The 20,747-nt window shown below is 44.9% G+C and overlaps 1 protein-coding gene across 1 annotated transcript in view; it reads left to right on the forward strand.

Annotated features, from left to right (window-relative positions):
- The window catches only part of GINS1 (GINS complex subunit 1), a 36,159-nt gene that overhangs the window by 4,761 nt on the left and 10,651 nt on the right, over positions 1–20,747 (forward strand). The window contains exon 2 of the mRNA XM_068232245.1: positions 14,483–14,547. Within this exon, the coding sequence (XP_068088346.1) occupies positions 14,483–14,547 (65 nt within the window). The remainder of the gene's footprint in view (positions 1–14,482; positions 14,548–20,747) is intronic.

Here is a 20,747-nt window from a genome sequence, read left to right on the forward strand (position 1 = left end):
TTCCCAGCAGAATCAGAGTGGCAGTAAACAATGGTATATAGTCTGGCTGAGCGGTGTACACAGAGTGTCAGTAAACAATGGTATATAGTCTGGCTGAGCGGTGTACACAGAGTGTCAGTAAACAATGGTATATAGTCTGGCTGAGCGGTGTACACAGAGTGGCAGTAAACACAATGCTATATACTCTGGCTGAGCGAGCGGTGTACTACTGTTCCCAGCAGACACAGAACAGTAAACAGAATGCTATATAGTGTGGCTGAGCGAGCGGTGTACCACTATTCCCAGCAGACACAGAACAGTAAACAGAATGCTATATAGTGTGGCTGAGCGAGCGGTGTACCACTATTCCCAGCAGACACAGAACAGTAAACAGAATGCTATATAGTGTGGCTGAGCGAGCGGTGTACCACTATTCCCAGCAGACACAGAACAGTGAACAGAATGCTATATAGTGTGGCTGAGCGAGCGGTGTACCACTATTCCCAGCAGACACAGAACAGTGAACAGAATGCTATATAGTGTGGCTGAGCGAGCGGTGTACCACTATTCCCAGCAGACACAGAACAGTGAACAGAATGCTATATAGTGTGGATGAGCGAGCGGTGTACCACTATTCCCAGCAGACACAGAACAGTAAACAGAATGCTATATAGTGTGGCTGAGCGAGCGGTGTACCACTATTCCCAGCAGACACAGAACAGTGAACAGAATGCTATATAGTGTGGCTGAGCGAGCGGTGTACCACTATTCCCAGCAGACACAGAGTGGCAGTAAACAGAATGCTATATAGTGTGGCTGAGCGAGGTACACAGAGTGGCAGTAAACAGAATGCTATATAGTGTGGCTGAGCAAGCGGTGTACTACTATTCCCAGCAGACACAGAGTGGCAGTAAACAGAATGCTATATAGTGTGGCTGAGCGAGGTACACAGAGTGGCAGTAAACAGAATGCTATATAGTGTGGCTGAGCAAGCGGTGTACTACTGTTCCCAGCAGTGACACAATGACAGGGGGGACCCTGGCTAGCGTGGCTGGAGCGCGAACTACCCTGCCTGCCTACCCAAAGCTAAACCCACAGACAAATGGCGGAGATATGACGTGGTTCGGGTATTTATTTACCCGAACCACGTGACAGTTCGGCCAATCAGAGCGCGTTCGGGTCCGAACCACGTGACCCGTTCGGCCAATCACAGCGCTAGCCGAACGTTCGGGGAACGTTCGGCCATGCGCTCTTAGTTCGGCCATATGGCCGAACGGTTTGGCCGAGCACCGTCAGGTGTTCGGCCGAACTCGAACATCACCCGAACAGGGTGATGTTCTGCAGAACCCGAACAGTGGCGAACACTGTTCGCCCAACACTAACTTTAACCTATCTGTATCAGAAAATGCAACCCAACCAAACCCTATTCTCACACAGAACCCTCCCCTCTTCCTTAACTAATAACCCCCCCTGGAGGGAACAATCCCCCCTCTTGCTCAACTAATAGCCCCCCCCCCCCCCAGGGAACAATCACCCCTCTTGCTCAACTAATAACCCCCCTGGAGGGAACAATCACCCCTCTTGCTCAACTAATAACCCCCCTGGAGGGAACAATCCCCCCTCTTGCTCAACTAATAACCCCCCCCTGGAGGGAACAATTCCCCCCTCTTGCTCAACTAATAACCCCCCCCTGGAGGGAACAATTCCCCCCTCTTGCTCAACTAATAACCCCCCCCCCCCCGAGGGAACAATCCCCCCCCTCTTGCTCAACTAATAACCCCCCCTGGAGGGAACAATCCCCCTTCTAGCTCAATGGGATCTGTGGTTGCAAAAAATTACAGGTGTGTTAACAGAGAGGAGCCACGCCTGCACAGTCATACACTGTCCTCTATGGCAAGTTGCAAAATTTTTCACTACACCTGTTTTACATCACAGGAGCCTATAGGCACAGATGGCCTGGCACCCTAGACTTTGCCCTCCATGAACCTACAAACTCCCACCAAACTGCACCACAAGTGTGATGGCTGGCCTAGTCACTTCTCCCTTACTTCCCTTTCCCTGTGTAGGTAGCTACAGGTGTCCCTTAGCAATAGGTAGCCAGAGGTACCCTCAATATTAAGTAGATGGAGGTCCCCCCTGACTAAAGGGAGATCTCGTTTGATCATTGAGAAAAAGAAACAAGTTACATCAGGCACTGCAGTTAATTCATATTTATTTAGGGTTCAAACATTATGTGAATTCCTCGTGTTCATTGGTAAGGCATAAGTCATAAGCAAACAACTTGTGCTAAGATGACTGAGTCAATATTTTGGCATAAGATAGTGTCCTACCATATCAGAGGGTGGTGGTGGTGGGTGCAGGGCAAAAAATGGTAGACTAACAACTGTTTCGCACGGTAGTGCTTCTTCTGAGGCGGATCAGCCTCAGTACAGGTGGTGGGAAATGTGAGGAATAAATCACAGAGAGTAGTCAAATATTAAAACTAAGAAATGTGTTTGAAGAACTGTTGGAATAGGGGTGTTAATAACATTTATTGTTACATTAGGCATAAAAGAGGTTAGTGGAAAGATAATCAGTTCTGTTTTGCTTTGAGTTTTAGAACGCAGGAGTTGATGAAAAAAGATACAGCAGATATATAATTTGGAACTTGTGATAGAAGGGAATCAATGTCTGGAGCGGAGAGGTACTGTTGTCTGCTTATAAATGGCATTGAAAACCAAATGAATTCATTAATTTCCTGAGACAATGCATATAAATGGGTAAAAGAAGAGGACCAAGGACAGAACCCTGAGGTACTCATAGATGATGTGGAGAGGTGAAGCGATACAGAAAAGAGTGAGGCCCTGGTGGGTGTTTGAAGGAGTAGAGCATGGTCAATCGTATCAAACACAATTTAAAAATAGTTCAAGGAGGATGAGTATGAAGTAATGGTATTTGGATTTAGCCGTTAGGTTATTGGTTACTTTGGTAAGGGCCACAACCATGGAGTAGAAGCCAAACTGAAGTTGATCAAATAGGGGTTTTGAAAATAAGTAATTAGTTAATTTCACATTGGAGAAAAAAATATGTACAAATGCTCAATAATATGTATCAAACCTCCTAGGTGCTAGCACTGGTCAATTGATCAATTACTGCATAATTTATTGCATCTTCGGATTGAAGTCGTTTCCCTGTATATTTATGAGTGAGTGGTGATGTGAATGGTTTCTCTCCGTTAGATGCATTGGGGCCCCAATTGGATCCTGTCCTTTTAGATTTATGCAATTTATACCCTATATTTATTGGGGCTTTTTGCTCAAATTTTCAAACAGTGAAGCATATTTTTGTGCAATAAATGGTTCCCTCTTATGAGTGCAGCTAAACTGGTGTTGGTGTTCTGTATTTTGGGTAATTTCACATTGGGCATGGTGTTTCAATAATGTAAATGTGAAGGGGGGAAGTGAAACTGGGCAGTAGCTGGGTATCTAGAGATTTTTCATTAAAGAGCCTAATCTAAAAGTGTGTGTGTGTGTGTGTGTGTGTGTGGAGGGGGGGGGGGGTGTTGTATTGTGGGGTTAAATACTCACCTGTCTGGATGTCTTTTGGTCATAGGTGACACTAAGCTCCATCACCTCACCAGTGCAGTAGCGGCTATGTTCCCAAAGACTGACGAAACTCTTTGGAAACCTCCACCTGTGTTGCCCACCCTTAGCTTTGCAGCCACCAATTAGGCAGCGCTGGGAAAAGGCTCTGGCAATGCAGGTGGGCATGTCCAGAGCCGTGGCAGATATTGTAAAAAAAAAAAAAAAAAAAAAAAAAAAAGGGAGGCAGTGATCACCTGCCTGGAGGGAGGGTATCAGAACAGGTAAATATTCAACCCCTGTCCCTTCTGTTCTCTTTAAAGTGAACCGAGCATCATTTTTAACACCCAGGGCAGCTCTATAGCAAATTAAAAATGTGGTTTATTATTAAAAAAACCTTTCACTTTACCTCATTTTTTTACATCTAAGGGTTAAAATAGCCATTTTGTCCGTCCGTAAAGGACCTGCGGTCGATGAGCAGGAGATGGTGGAACACAGATAAGAAATCACCTCATTAGAATTAATTGACCACAAACAAACCCCCATTGTACTTCAAATAGAAAACATCAGTTACAGTTGAAGAATTTCACACCTAGCCTGGACAATGCTAGTTGTAAAACAGCAGGGGTTGAGCTTCTGAACAATGGCAGCCCTTGCAGCTATTTGAAGCTAAGAGCTGCTTGGATCCCTTTTAAAGAGAATCTGTATTGTTAAAATCGCACAAAAGTAAACATACCAGTGCGTTAGGGGACATCTCCTATTCCCCTCTGTCACAATTTCACCGCTTCCCGTCTCATTAAAAGTAGTCAAAAAACGTTTTAAAAAGTTTGTTTATAAACAAACAAAATGGCCACCAAAACCGGAAGTAGGTTGATGTACAGTATGTCCACACATAGAAAATACATCCATACACAAGCAGGCTGTATACAGCCTTCCTTTTGAATCTCAAGAGATCATTTGTGTGTTTACCTTCCCCCTGCAGCTATAATCCACTGAAGAGTGACATGCTGATTGTTTCTTCCTACAGACAGCTCTGCGAAGTCTGTAATTCCTCATGTGACAGCCCAACTCCTTTCACAGCAAAACAGCGGACGAATTATCCAGCTTGTAAAAGGCAATCAGTTCTCTTCTCTCACTGAGAAGAGAGCAGAGACAGCTGCCTAATCTAAATAACATACAGGGAGTGTGCATAGAGGGGAGCGTGCATAACAGATCAACAACACTGAAGAGTTGGCAGCCTTCCAGACACAGGGCGACCAATCCGACAGGAGAAAGATAAGTTAATTTACTACAGAGATGGTGATAGTAGAAAGTGCGGCAGTAAGCCAGAGCACAATAGAATAGGTTTAGGAACTTGGGATAAAAATTGAGATAAAAAAACTTAAATAGAAAAAATTAGGGGTAAAAAATCTGTATAGTGTATTCTCTATTAATACCTCTGATTGTTATATTATTACGGTGTCCTTGAATCCTTAATGGAGTGATATGATATATGATATGGATAGATCCCGATATATTATCCCACATGCACCTTGTCAGCAAAAATAAATAGCAGGAATACATAGAGGGCAACTGACTCTTGGGTGCATGCTAGATTATTTTAATAGAAAAATTGCTATACAAAACACACACACACACACACACACACACACACACACACACACACACACACACACACACACACACTTATTAGACCATATGTTGCTCATACCACATAAACAAGGTTAAAACAGGGACAAGAGACCCTGAAGGAAAAAGGCCAACTGCCCAACACCCCAATTAAATCTCTTGGAGGCTGCAGTCCTCCAAGAAGATATGTGCCAGAACACATCCAGAGCTGCTTATAGTTGATACTCAGTTCTGCAACTTGTCCAAACTGAAGAAGACACTTGGATTATGATACGACACAATTGGATCAGAATTATGTACACTGAGGTAATCGGTGAATCAATGGATGTATACATTCAGCTCCTTATATTCCAAAATCAGTGGTCTCCCCAGAATTTTTTTCCAGCCGGGTGGCATGAAAAAGTAGCCGGGTGGCGTGCGAGGGGGGAATGCAACTCTGCTTACAGAATAAAAAGAGGATGAGGGGGCAAGCCGATGTACCTGCTAAGTACACACAATGCAATTTCCGGACAGATTTATTGTCAGATCGACAATTTTCAACATGCCTGATCTGATTTTCAGTTCACTTCTATAGGAAATCGTGCAGAAATCAGATAGGACATGTTGGGAATAATCGATCTGACAATAGATCTGTCAGAAAATTGCATTGTGTGTACCTAGCAGATTGTTTCAGATTAAGGTGCTCAGGTCCCTTTTTAAGCAGACCTGAACAGAGAACTTGCTCTCTGCTCTAAAAGATGCACAACAGCATAACCTTTAAAGGACAGCTGTAGTGAGAAGAATATGGAGACTGCCATATTTATTTCTTCTTAAAGGGGAACTGAAGAGAGAGGTATATGGAGGCAGTCATGTTTATTTCCTTTTAATCAATACCAGTTGCCTGGCAGCCCTGCTGGTCTATTTCTCTGCAGTAGTATCTGATTAAAACCAGAAACAAGCATGCAGCTAGTCTTGTCAGATCAGACTTATAAGTCTGAACCACTGAAACACCTGATCTGCTGCATGCTTGTTCAGGGGCTATGGCTAATAGTATTAGAGGCAGAGGATCAGCAGGGCTGCCAGGCAACTGGTATTGTCTAAAAGGAAATAAACATGACAGCCTCCATATACCTCTCTCTTCAGTTCCCCTTTAAACAATACCAATTGCCTGGCAGCCCTGTTGATATATTTGGCTGCAGTAGTGTCTGAATCACACCAGAAACAAGCATGCAGCTAATCTTGTCAGATCTGTCAATATGATCAGAAACATCGGATATGCTGCATGCTTGTTCAGAGGCTAGGGTAAAATTATTAGAGGCAGGGGATCAGCAGGACAGCCAGGCAACTGGCATTGCTTATAAGTAAATAATTATGGCAGCTTCCATATCCGTTTCACTTCAGTTGTCCTTTAAATAAAAACATTTCTTTGTTACAGCTGATACAAATGCTGCAATAAATCTGCAGTGTGTCTACTTCCTGCTTTCTTGTAAGCAGACATGTTAACATTTAGTGCTTTTCAAATGAGCTTCTCTGCAGTCATGTGACACAGAAAGAGATCAAATTAGACAGGCTAAACTGTGTAAATACAGGGTGCATTTCTCTGTTTCCTTCTGTCCTGTGCAAGAGTTCAGCTCCACTAAGTGTCCCCAGTGTGCAGGGGGAGGGGCAGCACTACAGACACGATACAAAGCTGGGGCCAGCAGGAGACAAGTGCACAGGGGGCTGCCTTTTTACAGACAGATGCTCTGCATGGCTGTGTCTCCTCTGCCCCCACAGCAAATAAATAAACATGCAGAGGTGTGAAGGGGCATCACTTCTCCTGATCTCCGTGTCTCCCTCCAGCCGGATTAAACGTGCAGCTGCCGTTTTCAACTACACAGGCATGTTGTTTACCTGCAGTCTGGAGGAGAAGGAGAGACTACATGAGCCGCTCTGAGGCTGTCCCGGAGACCCACGTGGCTCTTATCTCACTCCTGGAAGCTGCTGCTGTATCGGGTTTTTTTTTTTTTTTTTGTTGCTTTACTGCTCTCTCTGTTTTTATTCATGAGAGTGAGAGGCACCGTAATAAAATAGATCCTAATACTCGGAGAGCAGAAGGAAGAATCGGAACAGGAGTCCCGCCCCTTACAACCCGCCCAGCCAATCCCTCCCTGTCTCACCAGAACACATGAGCTGACAGGCAGAGGAGCGCTCCTGCAGTGTAGTGTCAGCCTTTGCTATTGTGCGAGGCTGGCGCTGACTGAAAGCAGGCAATGGAGCGCTCCTATGTGAAGTTTACTAGAAGCTCCAGGCAAGCACATGACAACAGGCGGGCGGGGCTTCAAATCAGCCGGGCGGCCCGCCCACTTAATTAGCCCTGGGGAGAACACTGCAAAATAAACCTGAGGCTATCCAGACAATGTTCACAGCCTCATGAGATGTATTGAACCAGTAGACTCAATCGCAGTCATATGTAGCATCTGTATCCATTAGCTGGGTTAGAAGTTTGGACTCAATCGCAGTCCCCCAAGACACATAGACAGATCTCCAGTAATTACCGCATGCTATGCATATGCCTCAAACCAATAGCTTGCAGTGTGGAACATGTGTATCAATAGCCGTCAGCTGTAGCAAAGCAGAGATGTGAGGCCATGCAGGTTAAATGGAAAAGCCGGCAATGATTGTCCTCAGTGTAACAGTCATAGATGGCATTCAATGTGTTGTATAGTAGACTCATGCATAATTAGTATCCACATGCAGTGTGGTTAAATGCAGCCAGCAGCAAGGTTGCAAAGTTCCAAGTTCATAAGCTCATAGTTACCACTCCGCTGATGTGCGGATTCCGGATGGAGATGAAGCTCCGGATGGTCCAGGCAAATGGTTAAGGGGTGTGGAAGATGGCGCCAGACGCTGTATATCTGACATGTTTCGCCGTCTACACTGACAGCCTCTTCGGAGATTAGCGTCTAAATGTCAGAAACGCCGAGCAGCGAGTATTCAAGGCATCCCGCCGGAAACCGCCCATCTCCCTTCTGATCGCCTTAGCCAATGGGTCTTGGCCTGGCGTGAGTGCCGATCTCCGCCCACCGCACGCCGCGCTCAGCGGCGGAGGTGTGCGTGTCATGCGCTCCACAGTGGGACGCAAACAGGAAGCGTCCCACTGACTATGGGGAGAGGGGCGCCACCGCGTCAGGCCCAGAAGTTCAATGCTGGCGCAATTAGAACAACTTGATAAACTATTTGCCTCATTATTCAATTAGTAATCCAAACTAAAGACTAAAAATTGCCTATACTTTGTATTACAGAATCTTCTTCAGATATTCATCTTAAGTGGCCAAAATCCTATATTCTTGGGAAAAACAGCAGAGCGGTCATTAACCACACACTATATATATATATATATATATATATATATATATATATATATATATATATGTATGTATGTATGTATGTATGTATGTATGTATGTATGTGTGTGTGTGTGTGTACACAGACCACACTATGAATTATTACAGCAGGGAATGTTTTGCTATATACAGTATACATGTATTATTTATGTTAACACTACCTCACATACATGAGAAGAGAGGACCACGAGTGGTCAAATCAACCTACTTGTGTAAGTTAATGCTAGATACAAATGATTCAGGACTGGGGCCTAAAGGGAGGAACAACTTTGCAACCTTGCTGCTGGCTGCATTTAACCACACTGCATGTGGATACTAATTATGCATGAGTCTACTATACAACACATTGAATGCCATCTATGACTGTTACACTGAGGACAATTATTGCCGGCTTTTCCATTTAACCTGCATGGCCTCACATCTCTGCTTTGCTACAGCTGACGGCTATTGATACACATGTTCCACACTGCAAGCTATTGGTTTGAGGCATATGCATAGCATGCGGTAATTACTGGAGATCTGTCTATGTGTCTTGGGGGACTGCGATTGAGTCCAAACTTCTAACCCAGCTAATGGATACAGATGCTACATATGACTGCGATTGAGTCTACTGGTTCAATACATCTCATGAGGCTGTGAACATTGTCTGGATAGCCTCAGGTTTATTTTGGAAAGGAGCTGAATGTATACATCCATTGATTCACCGATTACCTCAGTGTACATAATTCTGATCCAATTGTGTTGTATCATAATCCAAGTGTCTTCTTCAGTTTGGACAAGTTGCAGAACTGAGTATCAACTATAAGCAGCTCTGGATGTGTTCTGGCACATATCTTCTTGGAGGACTGCAGCCTCCAAGAGATTTAATTGGGGTGTTGGGCAGTTGGCCTTTTTCCTTCAGGGTCTCTTGTCCCTGTTTTAACCTTGTTTATGTGGTGTGAGCAACATATGGTCTAATAATATATATATGTGTGTTTTGTATAGCAATTTTTCTATTAAAATAATCTAGCATGCACCCAAGAGTCAGTTGCCCTCTATGTATTCCTGATATTCCAATATAGGTACCTTGTGGGGGGCTGGTTGTCACAAGAATATATTCTCCTCACTGTAAGTTCTATATATGGAGCCAGATAAGTTGGTAAAGTTTAACCTTGGTGCTTATAGTCTATAGTTCCTGCTTCAAGGTGGTTGCAATGGTGCTACTCACGTCCCTGATGTACTGGTAAAGATCAGGCTGGAGTCCAATCGTTGAGTCAGAGCTCCGGCCGGCAGCTCTATGACTCTGCTCAGCGTGTATGCACGCTGTATCCTCAATCCGTTTCGCCGTCCACCACTGTAGTAGTTCCGGGTCACGGCTGGTTCACTTCCGGTGACGTCACCTGCTCCCTGCGTCCTGTGTTGCTAGGCTGTTGCTGGGTTACGTCTGGAATAGTTAGATGCGTACTGTACCCAGTTGATACAGCCACAAAGTACTTACTCCTGTAGCAATATTAGGCAGCGTGAGATGTGTAATGAGGGCTTGCGCGTTTCAGCGGTCTACGGCCGCCTTTCTCAAAGCATACACGCTGAGCCGAGTCATAGAGCTGCCGGCCGGAGCTCTGACTCAACGATTCTCTGTGCACATTGGAAGGTCTGTGTATGTTTGAGCGGATTGATGACATATATAGGTATTGAGCATAATATATGCACATTTGTTACGTGTGAAATATGTACGCAATTATTGTGATGTGAAATTGTTTTATTCACGCAATAGCTGATATTCTATGTTTTATAAGTATATTTTGAATCTATGGATATTTTTTATTAAGCTGATCAGTACCCATTATTGGTGAAATTGATAGATATTTTAGGCCCAGCGCAACTGGTCTTTCGTTTATTATTGATTTATTAGTTTATGAGGTGAGTGGGCCCCATATTTAACTAGTTTGCAGCGGGTGAAATAGAAACGCACATAGAGCACCTACATAAGCGCCCTCCAGTTTTTATAAGGTTTAGGAACTTGTAGGATAGTAGAAAAAAGATGACATTTTTGTTAGTCTCTTTAAGATAGAGCCTCTGTCATTTTTATCTTAGGTGTTCTGTAAGTAATAGTGTTATGATAACCTTTTTGATAGCAAAGTTTACAAGAAGCAGCATGATTGATTTACTTTTGCGTAATTCTCTTTTCAATAAATACATGACCAAATAAATTCATTTTACACCTTGTCCTCCAGAGCTAGAGGAGGTTGCCTCCTCCCCAAAGGAAATAAGATGCATGACCTGCTTCTTTGCAGTACAGGGGAGCTGGGGTGTGGCAGAGAGGAGTGTGCCCCCTCTCCCACGATCTATGGGCTATTATGCTCCTGTGTGGGACTCTCTCTTCGCCCTTTTGTCTGGGTTTTACAGGAGGTGACCTCTGCTATTGCTGAAGTGGGATGGATAGATAGAGGCTCTGATACCTTGTCTTTTGTTTTAATTAGGTCATTAATAAGCCAGGGAAATTGGATTTTCAGAACAGTCAGTAGTAATGGCGCATTCTGTATGCCTCTCTATTTAGGTCATCTTTGAATCCGTCTCTGCAGTCAGGTCAGATGATGAGATGTGTTCAAGTATATCTAGTTTTACAAGTCTGAAAAGTTCAAAGCTGACTAAAAAGCCTTTTGTAGTCCTCATTTAGACAACATTATAAAGGACTGAGGCTGCTTTCTAAAGACAGAGCAAGGCGAAACCTCTGCCTAAGGCAGCTATGTTTTGTCTTTAATAAAACAAGGAATGGTGCTGTGAGGAACTGTTCCTATTTTGGTTTTATTTCCTCAGCACCAGTGTGATAATGCAACCTGCGCATGCTGGACTTTTGCCAGAGCTACCACACTATAAAAGCAATATATAGAATATAGAAAATAAGGTAACTTACTAAACAAAATTTTCACACCCTAAAAGCCTAATTTGTCCTGAAAAAAACAATATATAGATATTTAGATGTGATAAATAGTAATGAAGTTATTGGCGAATGAATGGGAGCAACGCTGATATGTAAAAATTGCTCTCGTCTTGAAGTGGTTAAAGGACACCTGAAGTGAGGGGGATGTCGATGCTGTCATACTTACAGTGGCTTGCAAAAGTATTTGGCCCCCTTGAAGTTTCCCACATTTTGTCACATTACTGCCATAAACATGAAGCAATTTTATTGGAATTCCACGTGAAAGACCAATACAAAGTGGTGTACACGTGAAAAGTGGAATGAAAATCATACATGATTCCAAACATTTTTTAAAAATAACTGCAAAGTGGGGTGTGCGTAATTATTCAGCCCCCTGAGTCAATACTTTGTAGAACCACCTTTTGCTGCAATTACAGCTGCCAGTCTTTTAGGGTATGTCTCTACCAGCTTTGCACATCTAGAGACTGAAATCCTTGCCCATTCTTCTTTGCTAAACAGCCCCAGCTCAGTCAGATAAGATAGACAGCATTTGTGAACAGCAGTTTTCAGATCTTGCCACAGATTCTCGATTTGGATTAGATCCGGACTTTGACTGGGCCATTCTAACACATGGATATGTTTTGTTTTAAACCATTCCCTTGTCGCCCTGGCTTTATGTTTAGGGTCGTTGTCCTGCTGGAAGGTGAACCTCCGCCCCACTCTCGTGTTTTGCAGACTCCAAGAGGTTTTCTTCCAAGATTGCCCTGTATTTGGCTCCATCCATCTTCCCATCAACTCTGACCAGCATCCCTGTCCCTGCTGAAGAGAAGCACCCCCAGAGCATGATGCTGCCACCACCATATTTGACAGTGGGGATGGTGTGTTCAGAGTGATGTGCAGTGTTAGTTTTCTGCCACACATAGCGTTTTGCATTTTGGCCAAAAAGTTTCATTTTGGTCTCATCTGACCAGAGCACTTTCTTCCACATGTTTGCTGTGTCCCCCACATGGCTTGTGGCAAACTGCAAACGGGACTTATTATGCTTTTCTGTTAACAATGGCTTTCTTCTTGCCACTCTTCCATAAAGGCCAACTTTGTGCAGTGCACGACTAATAGTTGTCCTATGGACAGATTCCCCCACCTGAGCTGTAGATCTCTGCAGCTCGTCCAGAGTCACCATGGGCCTCTTGACTGCATTTCTGATCAGCGCTCTCCTTGTTCGGCCTGTGAGTCTAGGTGGACGGCCTTGTCTTGCTAGGTTTACAGCTGTGCCATACTCCTTCCATTTCTGAATGATCGCTTGAACAGTGCTCCGTGTAATGTTCAGGGCTTTGGAAATCTTTTTGTAGCCTTAGCCTGCTTTAAATTTCTCAATAACTTTATCCCTGACCTGTCTGGTGTGTTATTTGGAGTTCATGGTGTTGTTGCTCCCAATATCTTCTTACACAACCTCTGAGGCCGTCACAGAACTAACATTAAATTACACACAGGTGCACTCTATTTATTCATTAGTACTCTTCAGGCAATGTCTATGGGCAACTGACAGCACTCAGACCAAAGGGGGCTGAATAATTACGCACACCCCACTTTGCAGTTATTGATTTGTAAAAAATGTTTGGAATCATGTATGATTTTCGTTCCACTTCTCACCTGTACACCACTTTGTATTGTTCTTTTACATGGAATTCCAATAAAATTGATTCATGTTTGTGGCAGTAATGTGACAAAATGTGGAAAACTTCAAGGGGGCTGAATACTTTTGCAGGCCACTGTATTTGTTTTAAACAATACCAGTTGCATGGCAACTCTGCCAGTCTCTTTAGCTACAGTAGTGTCTGAGTCACACATCTGAAACAAGAACGCAGCTAAACCAGCCAGACTTCAGTCAGAGCAGTGTTCTCCCCAGGCCCTTTTAGCCGGGTGCTCCACCCGGCTAGTTTTGGTGAGCACCCGGCTGTCATCACCTTACTTCCTCCTCTGCTGTTAGCAGAGTTGTGCAGAGAAGCGCTAGCCCTGTATTCTCTCATCTCGCGCCACCCGGCTACTTCTTCATGCCACCCGGCTACTTTTTTATGCCACCCGGCTGGAAAAAATTTCTGGGGAGAACACTGCAGAGTATCTGATCTGCATGCTTGTTCAGGGTCTACGGCTTAAGATGGCCATACACTGGTCGATTTGCCATCAGATTCGACCAAAAGATAGATCCCTCTCTGATCGAATCTGATCAGAGAGGGATCGTATGGCCACCTTCTGCAAACAGATTGTGAATCGATTTCAGCCTGAAACTAATCACAATCTGTGGAGGAGCTGCCGCCACACCCCACCCCCCCTTCCCCCTGCATACATTACCTGTTCCGGCCGGCGCGAGTCCCCTGGTCCACAGCTGTCTTCTTCTCCGCCTGGTCCCGGCATCTTCTCCGCATCGACTCCCGGTTGGCATCTTCTCTCATCACCTTCCGCATCACACATCCGGCATTCGCGTATAACTTTCTGTCACTCCAGTGACAGCGGAAGTTCAAATAGAGCGCCCTCTATTTATTTGTACTTCCGCTGTCACTGCAGTGACACAGGAAGTTATGCCGGATGCCGTGATGTGGAAAAGATGCCAGCCGGGAGGTGACAGCGGGACTCGCGCCGGCGGAGCAGGTAATGTATCTCCGCTGTATTGCGTCGGTCGTCGGGCATTCGAATGCGCTATCGCTGCACTCCCGACCCGAGAAAAATCTTCCGCACGGATGGATCGACGGGAACAATGGATTTCGGACGGAAATCCATCGTTCTGTCAGCGGGGTGCGCGGCGATTTCACGCCCATTTCGATCACTGTGAGCGAAACGGCCGTATTTCGGCGGGAAAATCGTTAGGTGTATGGGCCCCTTTAAAGTATTAGAAGCAGAGGATCACCAGGACAGCCAGGCAATTTGCATTGTTTAAAAGGAAATACATATATCAGCCTCTATATCCCTGTCGCTTCAGGTGTCCTTTAAAATCAGTAAATGAGTTCTGGTGAAGATTTAGTAATAGCGGTGGTTTTTATACTTGTGTATTGCAGGAGGATGGAGTCAGACAGGTTCTTGAAGAGATGAAAGCCTTGTATGAACAGAATCAAGCAGATGTGTAAGTACTCAGACTCCTCCTGGTGGGTGTGTATGCTTCCCACCCGCTCCTGACTTACCCACATTTTTGCACCATAAGATGCACCTGATCTGAAGACGCACCTATGTTTAGAGAAAAAAAACCAGGGAAAATTTTTTTCTAAACCTTGTACATCCATGGTGAGGGGCATCTTGTGGAGCTTCTTCCCCCAAGCCCGGTATTGTCAGTAATGTGAGGAAGGGATTAGACCACTTGCCGAATTCCAGGCCTGGAGGGCCAGATCCATGCCAGTGTTTTGGATGGACTGAGAAAGAAAGGAATGTGTTCTACCTGATGGACCACACCTTTCCTGATTCAGACCCATCAATTCATTTGAGCTGTATCAAAAATGTGTGAGGATCTCGGCCCTCGTAGCCATAAACCTGTACAGCACTTTGGAGGGAGGGAAAGCATGGGGACATGGCCACATACAGAGCCGTTGCTTCAGGATGGGAGCGAGTTACTGTACTCTCCATGCATGCATATATACAGAACATCGGAGGGAGGTAATGCATGGGGAGATGGCCACAATCACACCATAAGACGCACTGACTTTTTCCCTCTTTCTTGGGGGGGGTGAAAAATATGTTGAGTATCATCTGCCTGGAGCTCGTAAATGAACACCTGGATAGACCTGACTCATACGCCAGGATCATTCTACTTGACTTTAGCTCGGCGTTTAACACCATCCACCCCCAAATACTTCAAGAGAATCTTGCTGCCCTCGGGGTCCACCCTACCCTTTGCCTCTGGATCACGGACTTCCTAAGTAACAGATCCCAGGCCATCAAGCTGGACCCTTATCATCTCTCAACCAAGGACCACCAACACAGGGGCCCCTCAAGGATGTGTACTATCACCGTTCCTATTCTCCCTACACACTAACAATTGCAGGTCCACTGCGAACTCCGTCAGTCATCAAGTTCGCTGATGACACCACCATTGTTGGCCTCATTTCTGGGAATGATGAGCAGGTGTATCGCCACCAGGTTGACAGAATTTGCCACTGGTGTAGGGAGAACGACCTGGTCCTGAACACTGCAAAAATGGTCAAGATGATTGTTTACTTTAGGAAACGCGTTACCACTTCACCCCCGATCAGCATTGATGGCACAGTAGTTGAAAACGTTCCCTGTGCACTCCTCCTCGGCACGACAATCTCTATTATTATTATTATTTTTTATTTATATAGCGCCAGCATCTTCCGTAGCGCTGTACATAATACAAACAAATAATGGTGAACAAATATACATAAGAAATACAAGACACTGTACAGTCATGACATTGAATAGAATAAATATAGATAAATACATAGTTGATATGTAGTTGGTACATGTACATATGTTAAAATAACAGCAGTATGAGAAACACTAGGAGGAGGTCCCTGCTCTTGCGGGCTTACAATCTAGAGGGTAGTGGGAAGGAAACAAAAGGGAAGGAAACACAAGGATTAGTCAGTGAGCCAGTGTGCCTTCAGTGCTGCTTATAGCAAATTATAGGCTTGTCTGAACAGGTGTGTTTTCAGAGTACGTTTGAAGGTTTCCAGACTCGTGGCATGACGAACCGGCTGAGGGAGGGAATTCCAAAGGTGAGGGACAGCCCGTGAGAAGTCTTGGATGCGAGAGTGAGAGGAGGTGACTAGGCTGGAGGACAAAAGGGTCTCCCGTGAGGAACGGAGGGTCCAGGCGGGGAGGTATCTGGAGATTAAAGAGGAAATGTATGGAGGCGATAGCTTGTGTAGAGCTTTGTATGCAAGTGTGAGAAGTTTAAACTGGATCCTTTGGGCAACTGGTAGCCAATGGAGGGATTGGCAGAGAGGGGCTGCCTCAGAGGATCTAGAAGAGAGGTGGATGAGACGGGCCGCAGAGTTTAGTAGGGAATGGAGAGGTGCCAGTCTGCTTTTTGGTAGACCACAGAGTAGGGTGTTGCAGTAGTCAAGACGGGAGATGATTAGGGCATGCACAAGCATTTTAGTTGCTTCTTGTGAAAGGAAGGGACGGATTCTGGAAATGTTTTTGAGATGGAAGTAGCAGGAGGTAGTTAGTGTTAATATGTGGTTTAAAGGAGAGCTCAGAGTCCAGAGTTACCCCTAGGCAACGAGCTTTGGGGGTTGATGCTATTGGGGTGTTATCTACATTGATTGTGACAATGGGAGGTGGAACAGAGAGCGAAGGTGGAAATATCACAATCTCCGTTTTGCTCATATTGAGTTTAAGAAAGCGGGATGACATAAATGTAGATATAGCAGATAGACATTCGGGGATTTTTGATAGTAGTGTGGAGAGGTCTGGGGCAGAACAATAAATGTGGGTGTCATCAGCATAGAGATGATATTGAAACCCAAAAGAGCTTATTATCTGTCCCAGGCCATGGGTGTAAATGGAAAAGAGGAGGGGTCCAAGGACTGACCCTTGCGGTACTCCCACAGACAGTGGGTGTGGAGAGGAGTTGGTATTGGCATAGGAGACCATGAAAGAACGTCCAGACAGGTAAGAGTTGAGCCATGAGTGTGCTAGGCCCTTGATTCCCAGTGTTGAGAGGGTCTGGAGAAGTAGGGTATGATCAACAGTGTCGAAGGCAGAGGACAGATCTAGGAGTATTAGTACCGAAAATCTGCCTTTGGCTTTAGCAGCTAGGAGGTCATTGGCAACCTTAGTGCGAACGGTTTCCGTAGAGTGTTGAGGGTGGAAACCAGACTGGAAGGGGTCCAACAGGGAATTAGCAGAGAGAAAGTTAGACAACTCTGAGTAAATGTGGCGTTCCAGAAGTTTGGAGGCAAAGGGAAAGAGAGAGACTGGGCGGTAATTAGAAAGGGCAGTAGAGTCTAAAGAGGGTCTTTTAATTAGTGGTGTTATGATAGCTTGTTTAAATGAAGTAGAGATGGAAAGGTTAAACAGTGTTGTTAAAGCAGGAATGAGGGGGGGGGGGGGGGGGAGAGCTGGGGCATAAGATGAGAGGAAATAGGATCTGAGGCGCATGTAGTAAGATTAGCTTTAGAGATTAGTGAAGAAAGACGCTGTTCAGTTAAAGGGGAACTTCAGCCTAAACAAACATACTGTTATTAAGTTACATTAGTTATGTTAATTAGAATAGATAGGTAATATAATATTTTACCCACCCTGTTTTAAAAGAACAGGCAAATGTTTGTGATTCATGGGGGCTGCCATCTTTGTCATGGGGCAGCCATCTTTTTGGTTGAAAGGAGGTGACAGGGAGCATGAGACACAGTTCAAATTGTCCTGTGTCCTTATAACCCCTCCCAGCTGCACACACTATGCTTCAAATGTCAAATTCAAAATGTAAAAAAAAAAATTGCACCAAAACAGCAGAACGAGAACAACAACATCAGAAATCCCATCATGTTTTGCACAGCATAAGGGGAAAACTGCCCTGGCAGTTTTTTTCTGTGCAGCTAAAAATGAGGCTTGTATAAGAGAAACAAAGTTCTGATGCTGTGAAACCGTTAAAGAAACACCAAGCCTTTTCAGTGCTGCTGAGTCGATTTTTAGTCTGGAGGTTCACTTTAAGGCTGAGAAGATTGTTAGCGGGGAGGAGGTTTGAGTGGTTATGTGGAGAGGGATAGTTGATAGTAGGGGAGCTCCCGGGCAGAGAGGAAAAAGAAAGAGGTGATTGGACCGGTGAAGAGGGTCGCTTTTGAAAGCTGTTCTGTAGTGTTTCAATTTTGCTCACAAAATATGCTGCAAAGTCTTCTGCAGACAAGCTTGTGGTTGTAGGGGGAGGCGGGGGGTGGAGAAGAGAGCTGAAGGTGTTGAAAAGTTGTTTAGGGTTATGGGATTGTGAAGAAATGAGTGTAGAGAAGTATGACTGCTTTGCAAGTGAGAGAGCGTCCCTGAGCTGCAGCAGCGTGTTTTTATAGTGGGCGAAGTCATCTGCATTGGAGCTTTTCCTCCACTGCCGTTCTGCTGCCCTGGACTGTCTTTTCAGTTGTTTGATGGGTTCAGTCAGCCAGGGCTGTCTGTTGATGCGGCGGGGGCGGAAGTTGGTGAGAGGGGCGGCTGTGTTCATGACAGCGGTGACTGTGGTGGAGTAGTAGATGGATGCTGACTCGGGGTCAGTGTAGGATGACAGGGAGCCCAGGGGTTTTAGAGAGTCAGCTAGGGAGCAGAGGTTGAGGTTGCGATAAATCCTGCATAGGCGTGATGGCTGCACTATGGTAGCTGGAGGAGGCAGGGAGGGGCTGATTGTAAAAGTTATGAGATTGTGATCTGAAAGGGGGAATAAGGAGTTATTAAATGTGGAAACTGGGCAGAGCCGGGTAAAAACTAGGTCCAAAGTGTGTCCATCTTTGTGGGTGGAGGTTGAGGACCACTGGGAAAGGTCATAGGATGAGGTGAGTGTGAGGAATTTTGTGGTAGTGGAACAGTTAGTGTCTATGGGGATGTTAAAGTCCCCAATGATGATGGAAGAAATGTCAGTGGATAGAAAGTGGAGAAGCCATGTTGAAAAGTGGTCAATGAAGGAGGAGGCTTGTCCAGGAGGCTGGTAGATGACAGCAACCTGGAAGTGGTGAGGGGAGTAGATGCGGACAGCATGAGCCTCAAAAGAAGACAAAGCCAGAGAAGGTGCAGGTGCAAGCGGTGTAAAGGAGCAGTGTTCGGAAAGAAGAATTGTTTTGAGCTCTGGAGCGCAATCTTGAGTTGAAGATTTGATCCAGAAAGGGGAGTGGTTTCCCGATGATAGGGGGGAAAAAAGCCCAGCATAGGCTATTTTTCCTACGCCAACTGAAGAAGTTCGGTATGGCCCGCGTGCTTCTGACGAGCTTCTACACAGCCACAATTGAATCTGTCCTCTGCTCCTCCATCCTGGTCTGGTATGCTGGCTCCTCCGCCAGTGACAGACACAAACTGCAGAGGGTCATCAGATCAGCGGAGAGAATCATCGGGAAACCACTCCCCTTTCTAGATCAAATCTTCAACTCAAGACTGCGCTCCAGAGCTCAAAAAATTACTAATGATCCATCCCACCCAGGCTTTCGCTTCTTCAGTAGACTTCTCTTAGGCCGGAGATTCCGATCCATCTACACCAGGACCACAAGGCACAGGAACAGTTTCTTCCCATCAGCCGTAAACTATCTCCATCCTCCCTTGACAAGTGGTGACTGGTAGCACCTAACCTGACTGCATATAAATGTGTTCAAATGTGACCAATTGCTTAACTGTATCCTTATATTGTCTTGCTTCTTGCATGTATTTGTATTGTATGTCCTGTTCTTTTTCACACTAGCCCTGTACTTGCCAAACCCAATTCCGGGCACGGCCCAGTCGTGCTTGGCAAAATAAAAGATTCTGATATGTGGGGTTTTCACAAGTTATTGAGGGTAAGGTTAAATTCATGGAAATGTAGTTTTTACAACAACCAGGTAAGTAAATCTGGCACAATAGTACTTACAGAGAGTAGTTGTGACTCGTACAGTAGAATCTCATTATAGTCTACTCTGATATAGTAAACCTCTGGCTATAGTAAACCCTGACCCCAGCTCACAAACATGCGCCTCTGTGAAGGTCCAATATGATGAATCATTAATATATAGTAAACTACTGTTGTAGTGAGCTCCTCGGCCAGGTCCCTTGGAGTTTACTTTTAAGGGATTGTACTGTATCATCTAAGAGCCAAGATGCAGTTTTATGTTGTGGTTGATGCCAGGATTTGGAAATGATCCTTCTCTTTTCTTATATTCTCTCTTCTGTCAAACATAGCCACTGAATTCCTGTGAATGTACAGAAGCCTACAGGCTTATCACCCAGCCTTAGGTTTATTCCAGGTAGTAGTATAAGGGTTTGCTTACACATAGTACCTGTGATGCAATGGAAGTGGATGTGCAGATCGTATAAATTCAGTAGTGTACTTCCTCTCCAGCAGGGAGCATGTCACTGAGCAGGGGGTGGAACTATGCAAATCTCTGTCACATGCTTATTTAAAGGACCACTATCGAAAAAATCATAAAATTTTAGATACATATAAACACATTCAGATAGGAAGTACATTTCTTCCAGAGTAAAATGAGACTTAAATTACTTTTTTCTTATGTTGCTCAGCTGTCACTTACAGCAAGTGGTAGAATTCTGACAGAACTGACATGTTTTGGACTAGCCCATCTCCCTCAACGGGGAGTCTCGGGGATTTCTTTATTTTTAAAAGCACTTATTGAATGACAGTTGCTC

This window comes from Hyperolius riggenbachi, chromosome 4, assembly GCF_040937935.1.
Source record: "Hyperolius riggenbachi isolate aHypRig1 chromosome 4, aHypRig1.pri, whole genome shotgun sequence".
In the NCBI taxonomy this organism is placed as follows: Eukaryota; Metazoa; Chordata; class Amphibia; order Anura; family Hyperoliidae; genus Hyperolius; species Hyperolius riggenbachi.